This window comes from Salmo trutta, unplaced genomic scaffold (assembly GCF_901001165.1).
Source record: "Salmo trutta unplaced genomic scaffold, fSalTru1.1, whole genome shotgun sequence".
NCBI lineage: Eukaryota > Metazoa > Chordata > Actinopteri > Salmoniformes > Salmonidae > Salmo > Salmo trutta.
The window spans coordinates 320,948-343,902 of record NW_021823350.1 but is presented as its reverse complement, the minus strand read 5'-3'; the positions used below and the strand labels follow the sequence as shown (position 1 = coordinate 343,902).

The 22,955-nt window shown below is 44.7% G+C and overlaps 1 protein-coding gene across 1 annotated transcript in view; it reads right to left on the bottom strand.

Moving 5' to 3' along the window:
• The window catches only part of LOC115190204 (A disintegrin and metalloproteinase with thrombospondin motifs 3-like), a 125,609-nt gene that overhangs the window by 55,940 nt on the left and 46,714 nt on the right, over positions 1-22,955 (bottom strand). Inside the window, 2 exon segments of the mRNA XM_029748701.1 lie at positions 2,190-2,273; positions 18,935-19,131. Of these exon segments, the coding sequence (XP_029604561.1) occupies positions 2,190-2,273; positions 18,935-19,131 (281 nt within the window).

The following is a 22,955-nucleotide window of genomic DNA, read 5'->3' as shown; positions in this document are numbered from 1 at the left end:
GATTTGAATAAATTAGGGCAAATAAATTAGGGTCAATACAATGAATCCTAGTTTCAGCCAATTTAAACACTATTTGTTTCACAATTAGTTGATTTCCCATGGCCACCCCTTATCGGCCCTGGAGAGAGACAGAAAGAGAGAGCGAGAGAGACAGAGGAAAGGAGACGAGAGAGAGACAGAGAGAAGGAGACGAGAGAGAGACAGAGAGAAGGACACGAGAGAGAGACAGAGGGAAGGAGACGAGAGAGACAGAGAGAAGGAGACGAGAGAGAGAGACAGAGACAGAGGGAAGGAGACGAGAGAGAGAGACAGAGGGAAGGAGACGAGAGAGAGAGACAGAGACAGAGGGAAGGAGACGAGAGAGAGAGACAGAGCGAGCAACGGGTGTAATGTAAACTCTTACCTGTCTGAACCTGACCGTGATCATGAAGATGAGAAGTCTTACCTGTCTGAACCTGACCGTGATCATGAAGATGAGAAGTCTTACCTGTCTGAACATGACCGTGATCAGGAAGATGAAGTCTTACCTGTCTGAACCTGACCGTGATCAGGAAGAAGAGAAGTCTTACCTGTCTGAACCTGACCGTGATCAGGAAGAAGAGAAGTCTTACCTGTCTGAACCTGACCGTGATCAGGAAGAAGAGAAGTCTTACCTGTCTGAACCTGACCGTGATCAGGAAGAAGAGAAGTCTTACCTGTCTGAACCTGACCGTGATCAGGAAGAAGAGAAGTCTTACCTGTCTGAACATGACCGTGATCAGGAAGATGAAGTCTTACCTGTCTGTACCTGACCGTGATCAGGAAGAAGAGAAGTCTTACCTGTCTGTACCTGACCGTGATCAGGAAGAAGAGAAGTCTTACCTGTCTGTACCTGACCGTGATCAGGAAGAAGAGAAGTCTTACCTGTCTGAACCTGACCGTGATCAGGAAGATGAGAAGTCTTACCTGTCTGAACCTGACCGTGATCAGGAAGAAGAGAAGTCTTACCTGTCTGAACCTGACCGTGATCAGGAAGAAGAGAAGTCTTACCTGTCTGAACATGACCGTGATCAGGAAGATGAAGTCTTACCTGTCTGTACCTGACCGTGATCAGGAAGAAGAGAAGTCTTACCTGTCTGTACCTGACCGTGATCAGGAAGAAGAGAAGTCTTACCTGTCTGTACCTGACCGTGATCAGGAAGAAGAGAAGTCTTACCTGTCTGAACATGACCGTGATCAGGAAGATGAGAAGTCTTACCTGTCTGTACATGACCGTGATCAGGAAGAAGAGAAGTCTTACCTGTCTGAACATGACCGTGATCAGGAAGAAGAGAAGTCTTACCTGTCTGAACCTGACCATGATCAGGAAGAAGAGAAGTCTTACCTGTCTGAACCTGACCGTGATCAGGAAGATGAGAAGTCTTACCTGTCTGAACCTGACCGTGATCAGGAAGATGAAGTCTTACCTGTCTGTACCTGAACGTGATCAGGAAGATGAGAAGTCTTACCTGTCTGTACCTGACCGTGATCAGGAAGATGAAGTCTTACCTGTGTGTACCTGAACGTGATCATGAAGATGAGAAGTCTTACCTGTCTGAACCTGACCGTGATCAGGAAGATGAGAAGTCTTACCTGTCTGTACCTGACCGTGATCAGGAAGATGAGAAGTCTTACCTGTCTGTACCTGACCATGATCAGGAAGATGAGAAGTCTTACCTGTCTGAACCTGACCGTGATCAGGAAGATGAGAAGTCTTACCTGTCTGAACCTGACCGTGATCAGGAAGATGAAGTCTTACCTGTCTGTACCTGACCGTGATCAGGAAGATGAGAAGTCTTACCTGTCTGAACCTGACCGTGATCAGGAAGATGAAGTCTTACCTGTCTGTACCTGACCGTGATCAGGAAGATGAGAAGTCTTACCTGTCTGAACCTGACCGTGATCAGGAAGATGAAGTCTTACCTGTCTGTACCTGAACGTGATCATGAAGATGAGAAGTCTTACCTGTCTGTACCTGACCGTGATCAGGAAGATGAAGTCTTACCTGTCTGTACCTGAACGTGATCGGGAAGAAGAGAAGTCTTACCTGTCTGAACCTGACCGTGATCTGGAAGATGAAGTCTTACCTGTCTATACCTGAACGTGATCGGGAAGATGAGAAGTCTTACCTGTCTGAACCTGACCGTGATCGGGAAGATGAGAAGTCTTACCTGTCTGTACCCAACCATGATCATGCGGACGAGGACGATGTTGATGTTGGTTCCCAAGGACTCATCGTGGTAGATCTCATCAACCTAAGGGAAGCAGCCAGAGAGATAAACAACATTAATTTATTTATTTAGTGAATTCCTTTAGCCAAGCCCTTGCTTCCGGTCCTGCTGAGTTGAGGGTGATTAGGCCCTCCGCTGAGTTGGTAGATTGGACAGACCTTAGGAATGTGGTGCATGGTTTGCTCCACCCCACAGGCACTAAGGGGTGAAGGAGTCTATAGCCTGGTCTCAGATCTGTTTGTGCTGTCTTGCCAACTCTTATGGTCATTGTCACGCCAATGGTAACAAACATGGGCCCTGGTCAAAAGTAGTGCACTATACAGGGAATAGGGTTCCATTTGGGACGCTGTCCCATATGAGATTGCTTCTGATGCTAGATTCATCATCTCATAGTGTGCTTCTTAATACGCGATGTGATGATAGCTCATAGTACACAGACGTACACAGGCCTACATCAGAGTCTACATCAAAGAGTCTACACAGCACGTCACATCTGGCAAAAACACAGCTGGTAGTTTGTTTAGCTTTCAGAAGGATAAGACAGCCAGCCAGCCAGGGCCGGCCCTCCAGAAGGATAAGACAGCCATCCAGCCAGGGCCGGCCCTCCAGAAGGATAAGACAGCCATCCAGCCAGGGCCGGCCCTCCAGAAGGATAAGACAGCCATCCAGCCAGGGCCGGCCCTCCAGAAGGATAAAACAGCCAGCCAGCCAGGGCCGGCCCTCCAGAAGGATAAGGCAGCCAGCCAGGGCCAGCCTTCCAGAGGTAGGACGAGCAAGTTAACAGAAACGCAAAGTCTCTCTCACTAAATATCTCTATTCTACCTACAAACTGGTATCTATGCTGCTACAGTAAACATACTCTGTATCAAAAACTCTCTCTTAACATTAACAGCAAGCATTAACTAGCATCCATAGCTCGGTCTATGAACTTGAGTGGTTGCATTTCTCCAGCGCCATCCCTCAGCTGTTCACCCCAAAAAAAGTGGTTGGTGTACACTTGTTGTTTAAATCCCAGATTACCCCTTTAACACTAATATCATGCTAATAACCTGTAATAATCTGACATAGAACCTGACAGGACAAACAACCCTACTGAACAATAACCTGTAATAATCTGACATAGAACCTGACAGGACAAACAACCCTACTGAACAATAACCTGTAATAATCTGACATAGAACCTGACAGGACAAACAACCCTACTGAACAATAACCTGTAATAATCTGACATAGAACCTGACAGGACAAACACCCCTACTGAACAATAACCTGTAATAATCTGACATAGAACCTGACAGAACAAACACCCCTATTGAACAATAACCTGTAATAATCTGACATAGAACCTGACAGGATAAACACCCTACTAAATACTGATCCACTTGGCTCAATAGTTCACACCAATGTGCTTCCACTCGACAGCACAGGAGTGGAAGCAATCCCCTTTACAGAGAGAATGTGTGTGTGTGTGTGTGTGTGTGTGTGTGTGTGTGTGTGTGTGCGCGCATCTGTCTGTCTGCTCTCTGATGGTTTGGTTTTGCATACATGGAATGGGATGCTGCTATCCACAGTGGGTGGCTGGTAATGGGATGCTGCTGTCCACAGTGGGTGGCTGGTAATGGGATGCTGTTATCCACAGTGGGTGGCTGGTAATGGGATGCTGCTATCCACAGTGGGTGGCTGGTAATGGGATGCTGCTATCCACAGTGGGTGGCTGGTAATGGGATGCTGCTGTCCACAGTGGGTGGCTGGTAATGGGATGCTGCTATCCACAGTGGGTGGGTGGTAATGGGATGCTGTTATCCACAGTGGGTGGCTGGTAATGGGATGCTGCTATCCACAGTGGGTGGCTGGTAATGGGATGCTGCTATCCACAGTGGGTGGGTGGTAATGGGATGCTGCTATCCACAGGGGGTGGCTGGTAATGGGATGCTGCTATCCACAGTGGGTGGCTGGTAATGGGATGCTGCTATCCACAGTGGGTGGGTGGTAATGGGATGCTGCTATCCACAGTGGGTGGCTGGTAATGGGATGCTGCTGTCCACAGTGGGTGGCTGGTAATGGGATGCTGCTATCCACAGTGGGTGGCTGGTAATGGGATGCTGCTGTCCACAGTGGGTGGGTGGTAATGGGATGCTGTTATCCACAGTGGGTGGCTGGTAATGGGATGCTGCTATCCACAGTGGGTGGCTGGTAATGGGATGCTGCTATCCACAGTGGGTGGCTGGTAATGGGATGCTGCTGTCCACAGTGAGTGCTTGTCATGCTGGTGCTGGGCCTTCCTGGCCATGGGACTGTGGAGTTGTTCTCCCTCTATTGTTATGAGTTGTGATTCAACAGGCAATCATGTGCGATATCTTGTTAAAACATTGGCACGCGTCCAAATGAAACCACTGTTATTATGCAATGGCTGAGCTAGTCTGACCTAGAGATGCTTTGATGACTGCAGAATGGTCCCATAATGATGCTCTGGAATGTGTGGAGACTTAATGGAGGAGCTTCAAAACAACATGGAAGTCCAATCAAAAGTCAAACCAAGTCTGCACTGTAAGTTATTTCAACTCATTATTATTAACTAACTGCTTCCACAGCCTTTTTTAGTTGACTCAACTTTACGGTCTAAGTGTTACCTGAACTAAAAAAATATAGTTGGGCCAAATTTACTGTAGGTCCAACTGGAGAAAAACGTAGGCCGGAATTCAGTGAACATAAAATGATGTCTCATTTTAGGTTCATTCATCAAAAATTATTATTTGCGCATCTTAACTAAAACAAAAAGCTCTGGAACTAGTTGGACACAGACAGTGCTTTTAATATACAATGTTTTCAACTGACTTATTTGACACAGTCTCTGTTCATTTATACAGTAATTGTTATTTTACATGTTGTTCTCTGGGATTTGAGCTCACAATCTCTTGGTTCACAGCATTCCAATCTTCCTGCGTCTCCACCATGTCTGTGTCAATGACTGATTTCACCTGTATTGCTACACTTTGCACTTCAAAGTAAATCTCACCTCTGTTAAAAGGACACAAAACTATTTTATTCATTATAGTAATTAAGAAGTACCATTTTAACAGAGTAATATGCCCCACCTACATTAGACAACAACACAGAAAACCTTTAAATTGCTGAAATAAGTAAATGAATGATGAGAGAATAGTCAGATTACCTGATACCAGACAGACATAGTGGTTTAGCAGGAAGATGGGGATGATGTAAACGAAGAGGTTGTGAGTTCAAATCCCAGGTGAGGACACACACACACATATATATATATATATATATATATAAATGAACATGCATTGAAAACATTGTATGTTAAAAGCACTGTGCTTGTAACCAGATGCACTTTTTTTAGTGAAGATGCCCAAATAATAATTTATAGTTTAATGAACATATGAAACAAGTTGAGCAAACAGATCATTTTAAGTTGACTTTTTCCCCCCTAGGTTTACTCAACCCATAAGGCTCTGGTCAAACATAGTGCACTAAGGAATATGGAGCCATTTGTGACGCAGACTAAGTAACATTTCCATCCGAGCATGTTTTATCCTCATCAAACCATCCACTACATGTCAACACTCCCTCTAGGGTCCTATAGAGTCAATCAACAGCTTCAATTTGTGGTTTTCTGAATGCGGGTTTGAGGAAAAGAACCAGGGATGGGTGGAGGGATTTGGAATCTTGTTTCTGTTTCCATAGCTACATATAGAAGTCTTAGAACAAGAACAGCTTGGTTATGGATCATGATGATCAACATGCCGAGTCAGCTGACTGGAGACCAGAAGGGACCAGGAGACACAGGGTTCATTGAGTTCCACATAAAAAAAACAACCTTTCTAATGATTCTTTCCTCACAGGTGTCTCTTTAACCTGTTGTCCTAGAAAATATAAATGCTATGAAAACATATATGTAAGCTATACATACAATCAGTCTTCTATGGTTGGTTTGTTTTGAACTTTGTATGTCTGCCCAAACATGAACTTGATGTACTGGCTGCGGTTACTAGACAGTTTGTGTGAATATGTCTCGATGCTTTACTGCGTCATTTTCCTTTTTCTTCAAGTGTGTCTTAAACTAAAATGTATGGATGAAATAGGCTGCCGTTGGGCCTCCCGAGTGGTGCAGCCTTCCTAGGTACTGCTTCGCAGTGTTGCGGCGTCACTACAGTCTGGGATCGAACCCAGGCTTTGTCACAACCGTCTGTGACCGGGAGTCCCATAGGGCGGCGCCCAATAAGCCCAGCGTTGTCATAATTAGGGGAGGGTTTGGCCCGGGGGGGCTTGACTTGGCTCATCGCGCTCTAGCGACTCCTTGTGGCGGGCCAAGCGCCTGCAGGCTGACCTTGTCATCAGTTGAATGGTGCAGCTGGCTTCTGGGTTAAGCGGCTGGTGTTAAGAAACGCGGCTTTGGGGGGTGGTCATGTTTCGGAGGACACATGATTTGACCTTTGCCTCCCCCGAGCCCGTTGCGGAGTTGCAGCGATGAGACAAGATCGTGAAAAAATGCAAATACAAATAATAATAATAATAATAATAATAAGGACATTATATAGGATATTGACCACAACAAAACATGGAAGATATATGTTATTCTCTTCCAGTTTTATGCCTGTTCAAAGTTAACTTCAAAGCATAATTTAACAATAAAGTGTGCAGAAACCATCAAACACACACGCCCAGATATGTTTCAAAATACACACACACACACACACACACACACACACACACACACACGCCCAGATATGTTTCAAAATACACATTCGCCCAGATAAGTTTCAACAACACTAGACCAGCTATGTTTCAACAACACTAGACCGGATATGTTTCAACAACACTAGACCGAATATGTCTCAACAACACTAGACCGGCTATGTTTCAACAACACTAGACCGGATATGTCTCAACAACACTAGACCGGATATGTCTCAACAACACTAGACCGGATATGTCTCAACAACACTAGACCGAATATGTCTCAACAACACTAGACCGTATATGTCTCAACAACACTAGACCAGATGTCTCAACAACACTAGACCATGGTGAGTTAGGTCAAATGGTCTCCTCCCAGCAGAGCGAAGGTCGGCCATATTGATTTATCTGTGTTAGTGACAGTCTCTCTCCTGTTTACCAGAATACTGGAGGTCTGAACTGATGCACTTTGTTTTCGAGTGATGCTTTAAACACAGCCGAGGAAGGCCCTGGGATGGCCTGCCTGTCTATGATGTCATAAACACATCAGTCACAGTGATAAAGGCAGGCGTTGCACATGCCGCCTCTCAGGTCACTCTAAGTACGGTGGTGCTCCTTACAAATTACAGAACCGAAATAAGGAAGCATTTTTGCTTTGCTGGTCTCTCTGTAACTATGTCATGAATGTAAATAAACCCAGCTGGGGGGAGTCTATGCCAAGTTCTCCAAAACAAGACGTGATGTTTACCCTCTCCCCAAGGACACATCACCCATCTATCAGCCTTCTATCTGTGCACATATAGCTGAATTAAGAGGGAAGAGATGTCTAACACACTAGATAAATGATAAGCTAAATGTCAATAGGCAGGACAGCACACAATGTTTAAAAAAACCACAGTACAAACATATAAACGACTGTGTAACTGACGCAAGAATGGAACTTGGCAACAATCCAACATTTACACAGCAAAGGAACGTAGACTAGGCTACACATCAACCAAATAGCCTTATTCATTCACTTCCAGAACAGTAATTCAGCTATTTAATGAAACCGTGTATAAGTAAAGTAAAGGCAGATGACGCCAGATTCCCCTTGACTTTGTGTGATGTAATGTATTCAGATCTCCATACTGAGTTGAATGCTGACCTGTATAAATGTCGGGTTGATGTTGGACGTTAAACTGAGCAGCTGTTGAACAATGACGACAAACATCAGAAATAGCCACAGCCATTTCCTGCCATAGTGGAGCATACTCTAAACTGTAAGCTAGCTGGAGGGATATACAGTGCCGGTCAAAAGATTTAGAACACCTACTCATTCAAAAGCTTTTTCTTTATTTTTACTATTTATGACATTGTAGAATAATAGTGAATACATGAAATAACACATATGGAATCACGTAGTAACCAAAAAAGTGTTAAACACATGAAAATACATGAGGAGGTGTGATGGTGTCGGGGTGCTTTGCAGGCGACACTGTCAGTGATTTATTTAGAATTCAAGGCACACAGCATTCTGCAGCGATACGCCATCCCATCTGGTTTGCACTTAGTGGGACTATAATTAGTTTTTCAATGACCCAACACCTCCAGGCTGTGTAAGGGCTATTTGACCAAGAAGGAGAGTGATGGAGTGCTGCATCAGATGACCTGGCCTCCACAAACACCCAACCTCAACCCAATTGAGACGTTTGGGATGAGTTGGGCTGCAGAGTGAAGGAAAATCAGCCAGCAAGTGCTCAGCATATGTGTGAACTCCTTCAAGACTGTTGGAAAAGCATTCCAGGTGAAGCTGGTTGAGAGAATGCCAAGAGTATGCAAAGCTGTAATCAAGGCAAAGGGTGGATAATTTGAAGAATTTCACATCTAAAACAGATTTTGATTTGTTTTACACTTTTTTGGTTACTACATGATTCCATGTGTTATTTGATAGTTTTGATGTCTTCACTATTATTCTACAATGTAGAAAATAGTAAAAAAAATTAAGAAAAACCCTTGAATGAGTAAGTGAGTGCAAACGTTTGACTGGTGCTGTATATCTCATCCTACCTGCCTGCCTTGTGTACAGCATAACATCAACATGGACAAAACCCCTCGTGGGTTTTCTCTAACAACACAGCCATTGTGCTCAGGCAGGCACCTCATAGCCTCCTAGCATGGCTTGGTCCAGACAGGCTCCTCACAGGCTCTGCAGGGTCCTAGCATGGTTTGGTCCAGGCAGACACCTCACAGGCTCTGCAAGCATGGCTTGGTCCAGACAGGCACCTCACAGGCTCTGCAGGCTCCTAGCATGGCTTGTTCCAAGCAGACACCTCACAGGATCTGCAAGCTCCTAGCATGGCTTGGTCTAGACAGGCACCTCACAGGCTCTGCAAGCTCCTAGCATGGCTTGGTCTAGACAGGCACCTCACAGGCTCTGCAAGCTCCTAGCATGGCTTGGTCTAGACAGGCACCTCACAGGCTCTGCAGGCTCCTAGCATGGCTTGTTTCAGGCAGGCACCTCGCAGGCTCTGCAGGTTCCTAACATGGCTTGTTCCAGGCAGGCACCTCGCAGGCTCTGCAGGCTCCTAGCATGGCTTGGTCCAGGCAGGATGTGCTTTAATCAGTTCCTTGGCCCGGGAGATTTTCTCCAAGTGGTACTGTACTAGCTCCACATTCTGTACTGGTGGCTGGGAAGGATTGGTGGGATTTGGGTGGGTAGAGCTATTTCAGACACAGCAAGCCACTGGCTTAACCAGAAGAGCTACAGTGTTTACCTTGTTTGTAGAAACTTAGACCTCTCAGTCTAAAGAGACTGGGAGCAAAAAAACATTTCTCTCTCCTCACTTGCTCTTGCTCTCTCTGAGTGAATGTTATTAGAATGTAAACATTATTAGAATGTAAAGTTTCAAGTTTAAACATTTATTTGTCACATGCACAGGATAGAGCAGGTATAGAATAGTACAGTCGTGGCCAAAAGTTTTGAGAATGACACAAATATAAATTTTCACAAAGTCTGCTGCCTCAGTTTGTATCATGGCAATTTGCATATACTCCAGAATGTTATGAAGAGTGATCAGATGAATTGCAATTAATTGCAAAGTCCCTCTTTGCCATGCAAATGAACTGAATCCCCCCAAAACCATTTCCACTGCATTTCAGCCCTGCCACAAAAGGACCAGCTGACATCATGTCAGTGATTCTCTCGTTAACACAGGTGTGAGTGTTGACGAGGACAAAGCTGGAGATCACTCTGTCATGATGATTGAGTTCGAATAACAGACTGGAAGCTTCAAAAGGAGGGTGGTGCTTGGAATCATTGTTCTTCCTCTGTCAACCATGGTTACCTGCAAGGGAACACGTGCCTTCATCCTTGCTTTGCACAAAAAGGGCTTCACAGGCAAGGATATTGCTGCCAGTAATATTGCACCTAAATCAACCATTTATCAGATCATCAAGAACTTCAAGGAGAGCGGTTCAATTGTTCAATTGTTGTGAAGAAGGCTTCAAGGCGCCCAAGAAAGTCCAGCAACTGCCAGGACTGTCTCCTAAAGTTGATTCAGCTGCGGGATCGGGGCACCACCAGTACAAAGCTTGCTCAGGAATGGCAGCAGGCAGGTGTGAGTGCATCTGCACGCACAGTGAGGCGTAGACTTTTGGAGGCAAGAAGGGCAGCAAAGAAGCCACTTCTCTCCAGGAACAACATGAGGGACAGACTGATATTCTGCAAAAAGTACAAGGATTGGACTGCAGAGGACTGGGGTAAAGTCATTGTCTCTGATAAATCCCCTTTCCGATTGTTTGGGGCATCCGGAAAAAAGAAGACAAGGTGAGCGCTGTCCGGAGAAGACAAGGTGAGCGCTACCATCAGTCCTGTGTCATGCCAACAGTAACGCATCCTGAGACCATTCATGTGTGGGGTTGCTTCTCAGCCAAGGGAGTGGGCTCACAATTTTGCCTAAGAACACAGCCATGACTAAAGAATGGTACCAACACATCCTCCGAGAGCAACTTCTCCCAACCATCTAGGAACAGTTTGATGACGAACAATGCCTTTTCCAGCATGATGGAGCACCTTGCCATAAGGCAAAAGTGATAACTAAGTGGCTCGGGGAACAAAACATCAATATTTTGGGTCCATGGCCAGGAAACTCCCCAGACCAAACATTTTTCATTTTTGATACTGTCGCAAAGCTAACTAGAAAGCAGCATTCCCCAAGAGAGGATGGCTTTCACTTCAGCAGTGATAAATTCATGAACTTCTTTGAGGAAAAGATCATGATCATTAGAAAGCAAATTACGGACTCCTCTTTAAATCTGCTTATTCCTCCAAAGCTCAGTTGTCCTGAGTCTGCACAACTCTACCAGGACCTAGGCTCAAGGGAGACACTCAAGTGTATTAGTACTATATCTCTTGACACAATGATGAAAATAATCATGGCCTCTAAACCTTCAAGCTGCATACTGGACCCTATTCCAACTAAACTACTAAAAGAGCTGCTTCTTGTGCTTGGCCCTCCTATGTTGAACATAATACACGTCTATCTATCCACCGGATGTGTACCAAACTGGTTTAGATCTTATCTGTCGGAAAGATATCAGTTTGTCTCTGTGGATGGTTTGTCCTCTGACAAATCAACTGTAAATTTCGGTGTTCCTCAAGGTTCTGTTTTAGGACCACTATTGTTTTCACTATATATTTTACCTCTTGGGTATGTCATTCAAAAACATAATGTTAACTTTCACTACTATGCGGATGACACACAGCTGTACATTTCGATGAAACATGGTGAAGCCCCAAAATTGCCCTCACTGGAAGCCTGTGTTTCAGACATAAGGAAGTGGATGGCTGCAAATGTTCTACTTTTAAACTCGGACAAAACAGAGATGCTTGTTCTAGGTCCCAAGAAACAAAGAGATCTTCTGTTGAATCTGACAATTAATCTTGATGGTTGTACAGTCGTCTCAAATAAAACTGTGAAGGACCCCGGCGTTACTCTGGACCCTGATCTCCTTTTGTCACTTCGAGGTTAGACTACTGCAATGCTCTACTTTCAGACTACCCGGATAAAGCACTAAATAAACTTCAGTTAGTGCTAAATACGGCTGCTAGAATCTTGACTAGAACCAAAACATTTGATCATATTACTCCAGTGCTAGCCTCTCTACACTGGCTTCCTGTTAAAGCAAGGGCTGATTTAAATGTTTTACTGCTAACCTACAAAGCATTACATGGGCTTGCTCCTACCTATCTTCCCGATTTGGTCCTGCCGTACATACCTACACGTACGCTACGGTCACAAGAAGCAGGCCTCCTAATTGTCCCTAGAATTTCTAAGCAAACAGCTGGAGGCAGGGCTTTCTCCTATAGAGCTCCATTTTTATGGAATGGTCTGCCTACCCATGTGAGAGACATGAGATGATTGAGTGTAGTCTGGCCCAGGAGTGTGAAGGTGAACGGAAAGGCACTGGAGCAACGAACCGCCCTTGCTGTTTCTGCCTGGCCGGTTCCACTCTCTCCACTGGGATTCTCTGCCTCTAACCCTATTACAGGGGCTGAGTCACTGGCTTACTGGTGTTCTTCCATGCCGTCCCTAGGAGGGGTGCGTCACTTGAGTGGGTTGAGTCACTGACGTGGTCTTCCTGTCTGGGTTGGCGCCCCCCCTTGGGTTGTGCTGTGGCGGAGATCTTTGTGGGCTATACTCGGTCTTGTCTCAGGATGGTAAGTTGGTGGTAGGAGATATCCCTCTAGTGGTGTGTGGACTGTGCTTTGGCAAAGTGGGTGGGGTTATATCCTGCCTGTTTGGTCCTGTCCGGGGGTATCATCGGATGGGGCCACAGTGTCTCCTGACCCCTCCTGTCTCAGCCTCCAGTATTTATGCTGCAGTAGTTTATGTGTCTGGGGGCTAGGGTCAGTCTGTTATATCTGGAGTACTTCTCCTGTCTTATCCGGTGTCCTGTGTGAATTTAAGTATGCTCTCTCTAATTCTCTTTCTTTCTTTCTCTCTCTCTCTCTCGGACGACCTGAGCCCAAGGACCATGCCTCAGGACTACCTGGCATGATGACTCCTTGCTGTCCTCAGTCCACCTGGCCGTGCTGCTGCTCCAGTTTCAACTGTTCTGCCTGTGGCTATGGAATCCTGACCTGTTCACCGGACGTGCTACCTGTCCCAGACCTGCTGTTTTCAACTCTCTAGAGACAGCAGGAGCGGTAGAGATACTCTCAATGATCGGCTATGAAAAGCCAACTGACATTTACTCCTGAGGTGCTGACCTGTTGCACCCTCGACAACTACTGTGATTATTATTATTTGACCATGCTGGTCATTTATGAACATTTTAACATTTTGGCCATGTTCTGTTATAATCTCCACCCGGCACAGTCAGAAGAGGACTGGCCACCTCTCATAGTCTGGTTCCGCTCTAGGTTTCTTCCAAGGTTTTGGCCTTTCTAGGGAGTTTTTCCTAGCCACCGTGCTTCTACACCTGCATTGCTTGTTTTAGGCTGGGTTTCTGTACAGCACTTTGAGATATCAGCTGATGTAAGAAGGGCTATATAAATACATTTGATTTCATTTCATTTAGGCTATGGAATCATCAACAGACGAACCATAGAGCAGCAGGCCTCCTCAACAGACATTAGGATATGGAATCATCAACAGATGGACCACAGAGCAGCAGGCCTCCTCAACAGACAGTAGGCTATGGAATCATCAACAGATGGACCACAGAGCAGCAGGCCTCCTCAACAGACAGTAGGCTATGGAATCATCAACAGATGGACCACAGAGCAGCAGGCCTCCTCAACAGACAGTAGGCTATGGAATCATCAACAGATGGACCATAGAGCAGCAGGCCTCCTCAACAAACAGTAGGCTATGGAATCATCAACAGACGGACCATAGAGCAGCAGGCCTCCTCAACAGACAGTAGGCTATGGAATCATCAACAGATGGTGGACCATAGAGCAGCAGGCCTCCTCAACAGACATTAGGCTATGGAATCATCAACAGATGGTGGACCACAGAGCAGCAGGCCTCCTCAACAGACAGTAGGCAATAGAATCATCAACAGATGGACCACAGAGCAGCAGGCCTCCTCAACAGACAGTAGGCTATGGAATCATCAACAGATGGACCACAGAGCAGCAGGCCTCCTCAACAGACAGTAGGCTATGGAATCATCAACAGATGGACCATAGAGCAGCAGGCCTCCTCAACAGACAGTAGGCTATGGAATCATCAACAGATGGACCACAGAGCAGCAGGCCTCCTCAACAGACAGTAGGCTATGGAATCATCAACAGATGGACCACAGAGCAGCAGGCCTCCTCAACAGACAGTAGGCTATGGAATCATCAACAGATGGACCACAGAGCAGCAGGCCTCCTCAACAGACAGTAGGCTATGGAATCATCAACAGACGGACAATAGAGCAGCAGGCCTCCTCAACAGACAGTAGGCTATGGAATCATCAACAGACGGACCACAGAGCAGCAGGCCTCCTCAACAGACATTCACTGTAGCCTGAAGTTGTTTAATATGCTGTGTTAGTGTCAGCCTGGCCTGGCAGAGCAGACCAGCAGGGCTGAGCAGCAGCAGATCCTCTAGTCGGGTGGATGTGTGTTCTGATTGGCTGCCATGCAAAGCAGCAGTCCAGCACCAGCCAGCCCCATCCCGCCACAGCCCCCCACGCCTTCCCCCACCCCCACCCTCTCCACTCCCAGTCAACTCACAGTGGCTGCCTCCCAAATGGAAACCAATTCCCTATATAGTGCACAACTTTTAACAAGCAGCCCTAGGGAATAGGGTGCCGTTTAAGATACAACAGTGACAGGTCTAGTGCAGCTAATCAGACCACCCTGCTGGACCCAAATGGTAACTGTTACAGAGTGACACCAGCACCTTGTGAAAATCTGACTTGGTAGATTAGGGTTGTGGAATCAGATTAAGGTGGTAGGAGCTGCCTGAGACTGCAATGAACAAACTGACAGGTTTTTCTCTTTCATTAGTAATCCATCAACATTCAGAGAGAGAGAGGCGAGGGATACATAATGTGTCAACGTCCACTATGTGAGAGGAGGGGACAAGTACAGTAACAACCAGGCCCTGAGGGGGAATCTATACACATTGGGGGGGGGGGGGGGGGGGATCAGTCTGGCCAGCGAGCCAGCAACAAAGCTGTTACTACTCTATCATGGCAAGTCATTCCCACGAGAGAGCATAGTTTTCCAATTTCCACAAACAGTCATCTTGTACTGCAGGCAAAGGTCAACTGGTTTGGTCAATTACATTCCAATAGCTTTTTGGAATTTCAGTTTACATAAGTGAATTTAAATGGAATTGACCCCCAAACCCTGGTCTGAATGGTGAATAGTACAGTAAGCTGTTCACAGGAAAGTTAAAGCACTCACACACAGAAAAACAGTGCATAGGTGACAAACGGTTAGGAAAGATTTAAAGGTCCCGAACACTCATTCTGATTCCCATGTAAAATTGCCTTTTGAGTGACAAAAACAACACCAACAATATTTTTCACCAATAAAACATTTCAAAATGTGAAGTTAGGAAGTCTGAAAGGACAGATTGAGTGGGTGGGGACCTAGCAGGCTGAGTGGGCGGGGACCTAGTAGCCTGAGTGGGCGGGGACCTAGCAGGCTGAGTGGGCGGGGACCTAGCAGGCTGAGTGGGCGGGGACCTAGCAGGCTGAGTGGGCGGGGACCTAGTAGGCTGTGTGTGGGTGGGGACCTAGCAGGCTGAGTGGGAGGGGACCTAGGAGGCTGAGTGGGCGTGGACCTAGCAGGCTGAGTGGGCGGGGACCTAGTAGGATGAGTGGGCGGGGACCTAGCAGACTGAGTGGGCGGGGACCTAGCAGACTGAGTGGGCGGGGACCTAGCAGGCTGAGTGGGCGGGGACCTAGCAGGCTGAGTGGGCGGGGACCTAGCAGGCTGAGTGGGCGGGGACCTAGCAGGCTGAGTGGGCGGGGACCTAGGAGGCTGAGTGGGCGGGGACCTAGCAGGCTGAGTGGGCGGGGACCTAGTAGGCTGAGTGGGCGGGGACCTAGCAGGCTGAGTGGGCGGGGACCTAGCAGGCTGAGTGGGCGGGGACCTGGTAGACTGAGTGGGCGGGGACCTAGAAGACTGAGTGGGCGGGGACCTAGCAGGCTGAGTGGGCGGGGACCTAGCAGGCTGAGTGGGCGGGGACCTAGTAGGCTGAGTGTGCGGGGACCTAGCAGGCTGAGTGGGCGGGGACCTAGTAGGATGAGTGGGCGGGGACCTAGTTGGCTGAGTGGACGGGGACCTAGCAGGCTGAGTGGGCGGGGACCTAGTAGGATGAGTGTGCGGGGACCTAGTAGGCTGAGTGGGCGGGGACCTAGCAGGCTGAGTGGGTGGGGACCTAGTAGGCTGAGTGGGCGGGGACCTAGCAGGCTGAGTGGGTGGGGACCTAGTAGGCTGAGTGGGCGGGGACCTAGTTGGCTGAGTGTGCGGGGACCTAGCAGGCTGAGTGGGCGGGGACCAAGCAGGCTGAGTGGGCGGGGACCTAGTAGGCTGAGTGGGCGGGGACCTAGCAGGCTGAGTGGGCGGGGACCTAGCAGGCTGAGTGGGCGGGGAGTTCACCTTGAATGACGGTTCTTTGAAAACGTCTATGCGAAGCCCCGTGGACACAGTGAGCAGTCACATTATCTCAAGCAAATTTTCTGATACACAAATCAACTCAAACAACAATGAAATTGCATGCAACATCCAATCCTGTCATACATACTCTCTCACGGTTTCACAAATTATGTATCAATCCTGTTTGGTTATTGAATAAAGCATCAATATAGACCAAATACTACTTCCATGACCAGGTGAAAGCGATGATCCCTTATTGCAGTTACTTCAAATCAGTGTAGATGAAGGGGAAGAGACAGGTTAAAGAATTGTTTTGAAGACTTGAGACAATTGAGACATTGAATGTGTGTGTGTGCCATTCAGAGGGTGAATGGGCAAGACAAAAGATTGAAGTGCCTTTGAATGGGGTATGGTGGTAGGTGCCAGGAGCACCGGTTTGAACTGCAACACTAGTGGGTTTTTCCAACTCAGCATTAGGAAGGTGTTCCTAATGTTTGGAATATTCAGTGTATATTACCTCTTAGACAATGTTCATAACTCATGACTATCAATGATGTCAAGAAGTCTGCATGAATCTCCTGTTTGAAATGTCTCTCGACGTAATGACATGACAACTGTGTTGGGGGTTTTTGGCAACCCTTCCCCTTGCTTTTGTTAAATGCTGGCTAAAGACCTAGCTAGCCAGCAACTTCTCTAGCGAACAGCAGACCCAGATGAAAGCTGAAACCTATAAGTACATTTGCCTTAGAATAGATGAGTAGGAGAAACCACTAATTATATTTGTTGACACGCTGCAGTCAACTTTAGGCATCAGTTGACTAGCTAACTAGCTATGTAAACCATACCCCTCTGCAAACACGCCTTCTGCCATGTTGGTTACAAGGCGTACCTTATTTAAATTAGGTAAGAGAATAAGACGTAACCATTGGTGCATTAAAATGAGAGCCTTTTTGTGATGTCACAAAAAAAACGTAATAATCCCGCCTCCTGAATCCAAGTGTGACTTTATGATCAAACTTTAGAAGCAACAGTCATTTGTTATACTTTGGTCATCTTTCATCTCGTTTCATCCTAATATAATCCAATTTGATTAAAAACATGATTTTTAACTGTACGGGACCTTTTAAGGTAACACTTAAGTAGAGTGGTGAGTATGTGATGTGTAACATTCACATAGGGCGATTCCATGCCAGCGTAGACCCCATATATTTTATATCTCAGATTGTTCTGCCAGTTATCACATAGATACTTCATTGGGAGGAAGGATATTTAACATGCTTTTTACATTTGTATCACAAACTATTTTTTCACTAATTGGTATTTAAATGGTATTAATCATAATGAAAGTAGACCCTTTTTAAACCTATACATGCCTCCTGTAAAACCCTATGATCTGTGAAATATACATGACACAGACAAACTCTTTATAGTGTGCTCTAAAATGCGGAGTATGTCTTGATTCTGAAATACTATTTTCACATTCATTTATGCAACATTTAAAATATGAATATCTCAACAGTATTGTTTGGATCAATATACTCTACAAGTACATACGATTTCCAGAGTGGACTCTCTGCTAACTCTGAAGATATGATTTATGAGCCCCGCCAACACAGTGAATGGGAAAATGGATTCAAAAGGGAACTCCATCTGCTGGTGATTTGCTGAATGTGCAATCCTAAAGGAGGGCTGTGATTGGTTAATGACCTATAATATACATTTCTATGTATAAAATGGGTCATATCATTAAAAGTACCAGAGAGCCCACTCTGGAAATGTGATGTGTTTGAAGAATATATTGTTACAACAAATATGTAAAAAAAAGGGTACTTTTGAGATATTAATACAAGTATTTTAAATGCTGATGAAATTAGTGTGAAAAATTGTATTCCAAAATCTAAACATACCACATATTTGAGAGAACAATATAATGAGTATGACAACACTAAGATGTTGTCTGTATCATGTACTGCGTTTACACAGACAGCCCAATTCTAATCTGTTCTTCACTATTTGGTCTTTTGACCAATCCGTTTAGCTCTGAAAAAGATCTGATGTTGAAAAGATCTGATGTTGAAAAGATCTGATGTGACTGATCAAAAGAACAATTAATTGAGAAAAAAAATATCAGTATTGGGTTGCCTGTGTAAACGCAGCCATAGGGTTTAAAAAGGGCCTACAAAGGCCACTTTCATCATGATTTTCCCTAAAATTGTTGGTGATACAAATATAAAAAGCAGGTCAAACATCCTTCCTGCCAATAGAAGTTACTATGTAAGCATTGCCAGAAAAATCTGACATACCAAAAATATTTTGGGCCTACACTGGCGTTGAACCTGCAATAGCATTCATAAAGTATTTATATGTGTGGCATAAAGAGTAAAAATGGACGTACTATGTTGATGAGTGTGAGGACATAGTTCTGTACGTGCTCCTTGCCATGGAAGCGCACCACAGAGTCGTCCACAGCCAGCAGCACCTCGATGTTGTAGTCGTCCTTCTTGGCGTGCCGCCGTTTACGCTCAGACTCTGTCACCTTGTGCTCCAAGAGGTCCAGAGCAGCAGGGAGGTTAGCAATCCCAAAGTCTGTCACTGTGTGGAAGAGAAGAGACATGAGGAATTACAACAAGTAACATTTAGCATACAGCAGCATGTTTACATGAGGAATTACAACAAGTAACATAGCAACATTTAGCATACAGCAGCATGTTTACATGAGGAATTACAACAAGTAACATAGCAACATTTAGCATACAGCAGCATGTTTACATGAGGAATTACAACAAGTAACATAGCAACATTTAGCATACAGCAGCATGTTTACATGAGGAATTACAAGTAACATAGCAACATTTAGCATACAGCAGCATGTTTACATGAGGAATTACAACAAGTAACATAGCAACATTTAGCATACAGCAGCATGTTTACATGAGGAATTACAACAAGTAACATTTAGCATACAGCAGCATGTTTACATGAGGAATTACAACAAGTAACATTTAGCATACAGCAGCATGTTTACATGAGGAATTACAAGTAACATAGCAACATTTAGCATACAGCAGCATGTTTACATGAGGAATTACAACAAGTAACATAGCAACATTTAGCATACAGCAGCATGTTTACATGAGGATGAGGAGATAGTATGGCCTCCTCTCCGATGGCTCCCAATTCCCTATTTAGTACACTCCTTGTAGGTGCTTCATAACATTAAAAAGGGAAAACAGTGCCATTGGGGACATAACCTACTGCTGCTCAAGCGTTGGTCAAGCGTTGGTCAAAAGTAGTGCACTTAAATAGGAAATGGGGAGAAATATGGGAAACAACCAAGCTTTGGAATCGTCTCGTGTCGTCTCAATGATGCAGACAGTCCAGACATGAACAGGAGAGACTGTACAAGGCTGAACTGAGACCTGTACAATGATGCAGACAGTCCAGACATGAACAGGAGAGACTGTACAAGGCTGAACTGAGACCTGTACAATGATGCAGACAGTCCAGACATGAACAGGAGAGACTGTACAAAGCTGCACTGAGACCTGTACAATGATACAGACAGTCCAGACATGAACAGGAGAGACTGTACAAGGCTGAACTGAGACCTGTAGAATGATACAGACAGTCCAGACATGAACAGGAGAGACTGTACAAGGCTGAACTGAGACCTGTACAATGATGCAGACAGTCCAGACATGAACAGGAGAGACTGTACAAGGCTGAACTGAGACCTGTACATTACAACGACCCCTTGATCCCATCACCTGAACACCTCCAATCATACATCAACAACAGCATGACACGTCAACATCCTCTTCCTGTTCAACCCCCTAGAACTATGTACACTATATATAATGACAGAAACCTCTAGAACCTCTAGAACTATGTACACTATATATAATGACAGAAACCTCTAGAACCTCTAGAACTATGTACACTATATATAATGACAGAAACCTCTAGAACCTCTAGAACTATGTACACTATATATAATGACAGAAACCTCTAGAACCTCTAGAACTATGTACACTATATATAATGACAGAAACCTCTGTATAGCCCATATCTGGAATATAATGTTGATGTCCTGTATGTCAGAGATCATCTTCTGGAATATACAACTTAAAGAAACAGGTGAATGTGCATTCTCAGTAGGATATGATTTGGCATTTAAGTTCTTTTATTTTTAAGCTATATGTGTCCCTGGAAAATGACTCGGCTAAATGCAACAGTTACTTGTAAGTCAACAATGGATAGAATGGAAACCATCCGAAATAACAGTAAAGTGAAATAGCAAACATCATAATGTTTTTAATTTCCTTATTGAACATTATTGTTATCGACAGCAACAGGAATGTGTCTGGATACATTTTCTATTACCATGTAAAAACAGCCTGGTGTTATAAAACATGGAATTTGGCTATGGGCAGCTGGAAATGATCACATTCCCCCATGACGGTAAGGAATCTCTGCCACCTCACTACGCTGTCTGAGACCCACACACTAGACCAGATGGGCATCCAGCCACCAGACCTGGGCTCTATACTGTTCCAAATCAAGGACTTTCAGCGCTTGCTCTAGCCTGCTTCCTTATGCAGACAGTTCCAGGAAGGTGATGAAGGTAAATCATATAAATGTTCCTAGGTGAGAAACAGCACAGCATAGAGAAGAGAAAATACTACTGTGTCGTTAGAATGAATTCTTGGAATCTGTCAGACAAATAATAGGCTGCCACAGAAGGAAGGTTTTTCTCAGTGGCTAGAAAAACAAGGGCTCTCTATGTGTCTAAGGTAAAATCATCCACTACTCTATAGAAAAACAAGGGCTCTCTATGTGTCTAAGGTAAAATCATCCACTACTCTATAGAAAAACAAGGGCTCTCTATGTGTCTAAGGTAAAATCATCCACTACTCTATAGAAAAACAAGGGCTCTCTATGTGTCTAAGGTAAAATCATCCACTACTCTATAGAAAAACAAGGGCTCTCTATGTGTCTAAGGTAAAATCATCCACTACTCTATAGAAAAACAAGGGCTCTCTATGTGTCTAAGGTAAAATCATCCACTACTCTATAGAAAAACAAGGGCTCTCTATGTGTCTAAGGTAAAATCATCCACTACTCTATAGAAAAACAAGGGCTCTCTATGTGTCTAAGGTAAAATCATCCACTACTCTATAGAAAAACAAGGGCTCTCTATGTGTCTAAGGTAAAATCATCCACTACTCTATAGAAAAACAAGGGCTCTCTATGTGTCTAAGGTAAAATCATCCACTACTCTATAGAAAAACAAGGGCTCTCTATGTGTCTAAGGTAAAATCATCCACTACTCTATAGAAAAACAAGGGCTCTCTATGTGTCTAAGGTAAAATCATCCACTACTCTATAGAAAAACAAGGGCTCTCTATGTGTCTAAGGTAAAATCATCCACTACTCTACTCTATAGAAAAACAAGGGCTCTCTATGTGTCTAAGGTAAAATCATCCACTACTCTACTCTATAGAAAAACAAGGGCTCTCTATGTGTCTAAGGTAAAATCATCCACTACTCTATAGAAAAACAAGGGCTCTCTGTGTGTCTAAGGTAAAATCATCCATTACTCTATAGAAAAACAAGGGCTCTCTATGTGTCTAAGTTAAAATCATCCACTACTCTATAGAAAAACAAGGGCTCTCTATGTGTCTAAGGTAAAATCATCCATTACTCTATAGAAAAACAAGGGCTCTCTGTGTGTCTAAGGTAAAATCATCCACTGCTCTATAGAAAAACAAGGGCTCTCTATGTGCCTAAGGTAAAATCATCCACTACTCTATAGAAAAACAAGGGCTCTCTATGTGTCTAAGGTAAAATCATCCACTACTCTATAGAAAAACAAGGGCTCTCTATGTGTCTAAGGTAAAATCATCCACTACTCTATAGAAAAACAAGGGCTCTCTATGTGTCTAAGGTAAAATCATCCACTACTCTATAGAAAAACAAGGGCTCTCTGTGTCTAAGGTAAAATCATCCACTACTCTACTCTATAGAAAAACAAGGGCTCTGTGTGTCTAAGGTCCAATCATCCACATGGGAGGATGGAGATAGCAGGTGTCCATTTGACATGATTGAGATAATATCAGGACAAACTGAGAGAAGGGAAGTAGGCCACATGTTGCATGCTGTCAGTGACAATGTGACAAACATGGAAGTGGCTAAACTTGACAAATAGGATGTATGATTGTAAATCATCCAGCCAGCTGCCTACATTCCAGTACTTTCAGAACCACGTCATTGCTTAACAGCTGGAAATATGACATCAGGACTAAGACTCTGAAGGCCCTCAACATGTCATTAAAAAAACGGAATCACAGAACTCTGATAATGACATAGAACCCAGATAATGATGACATAGAACCCAGATAAGGATGACATAGAAC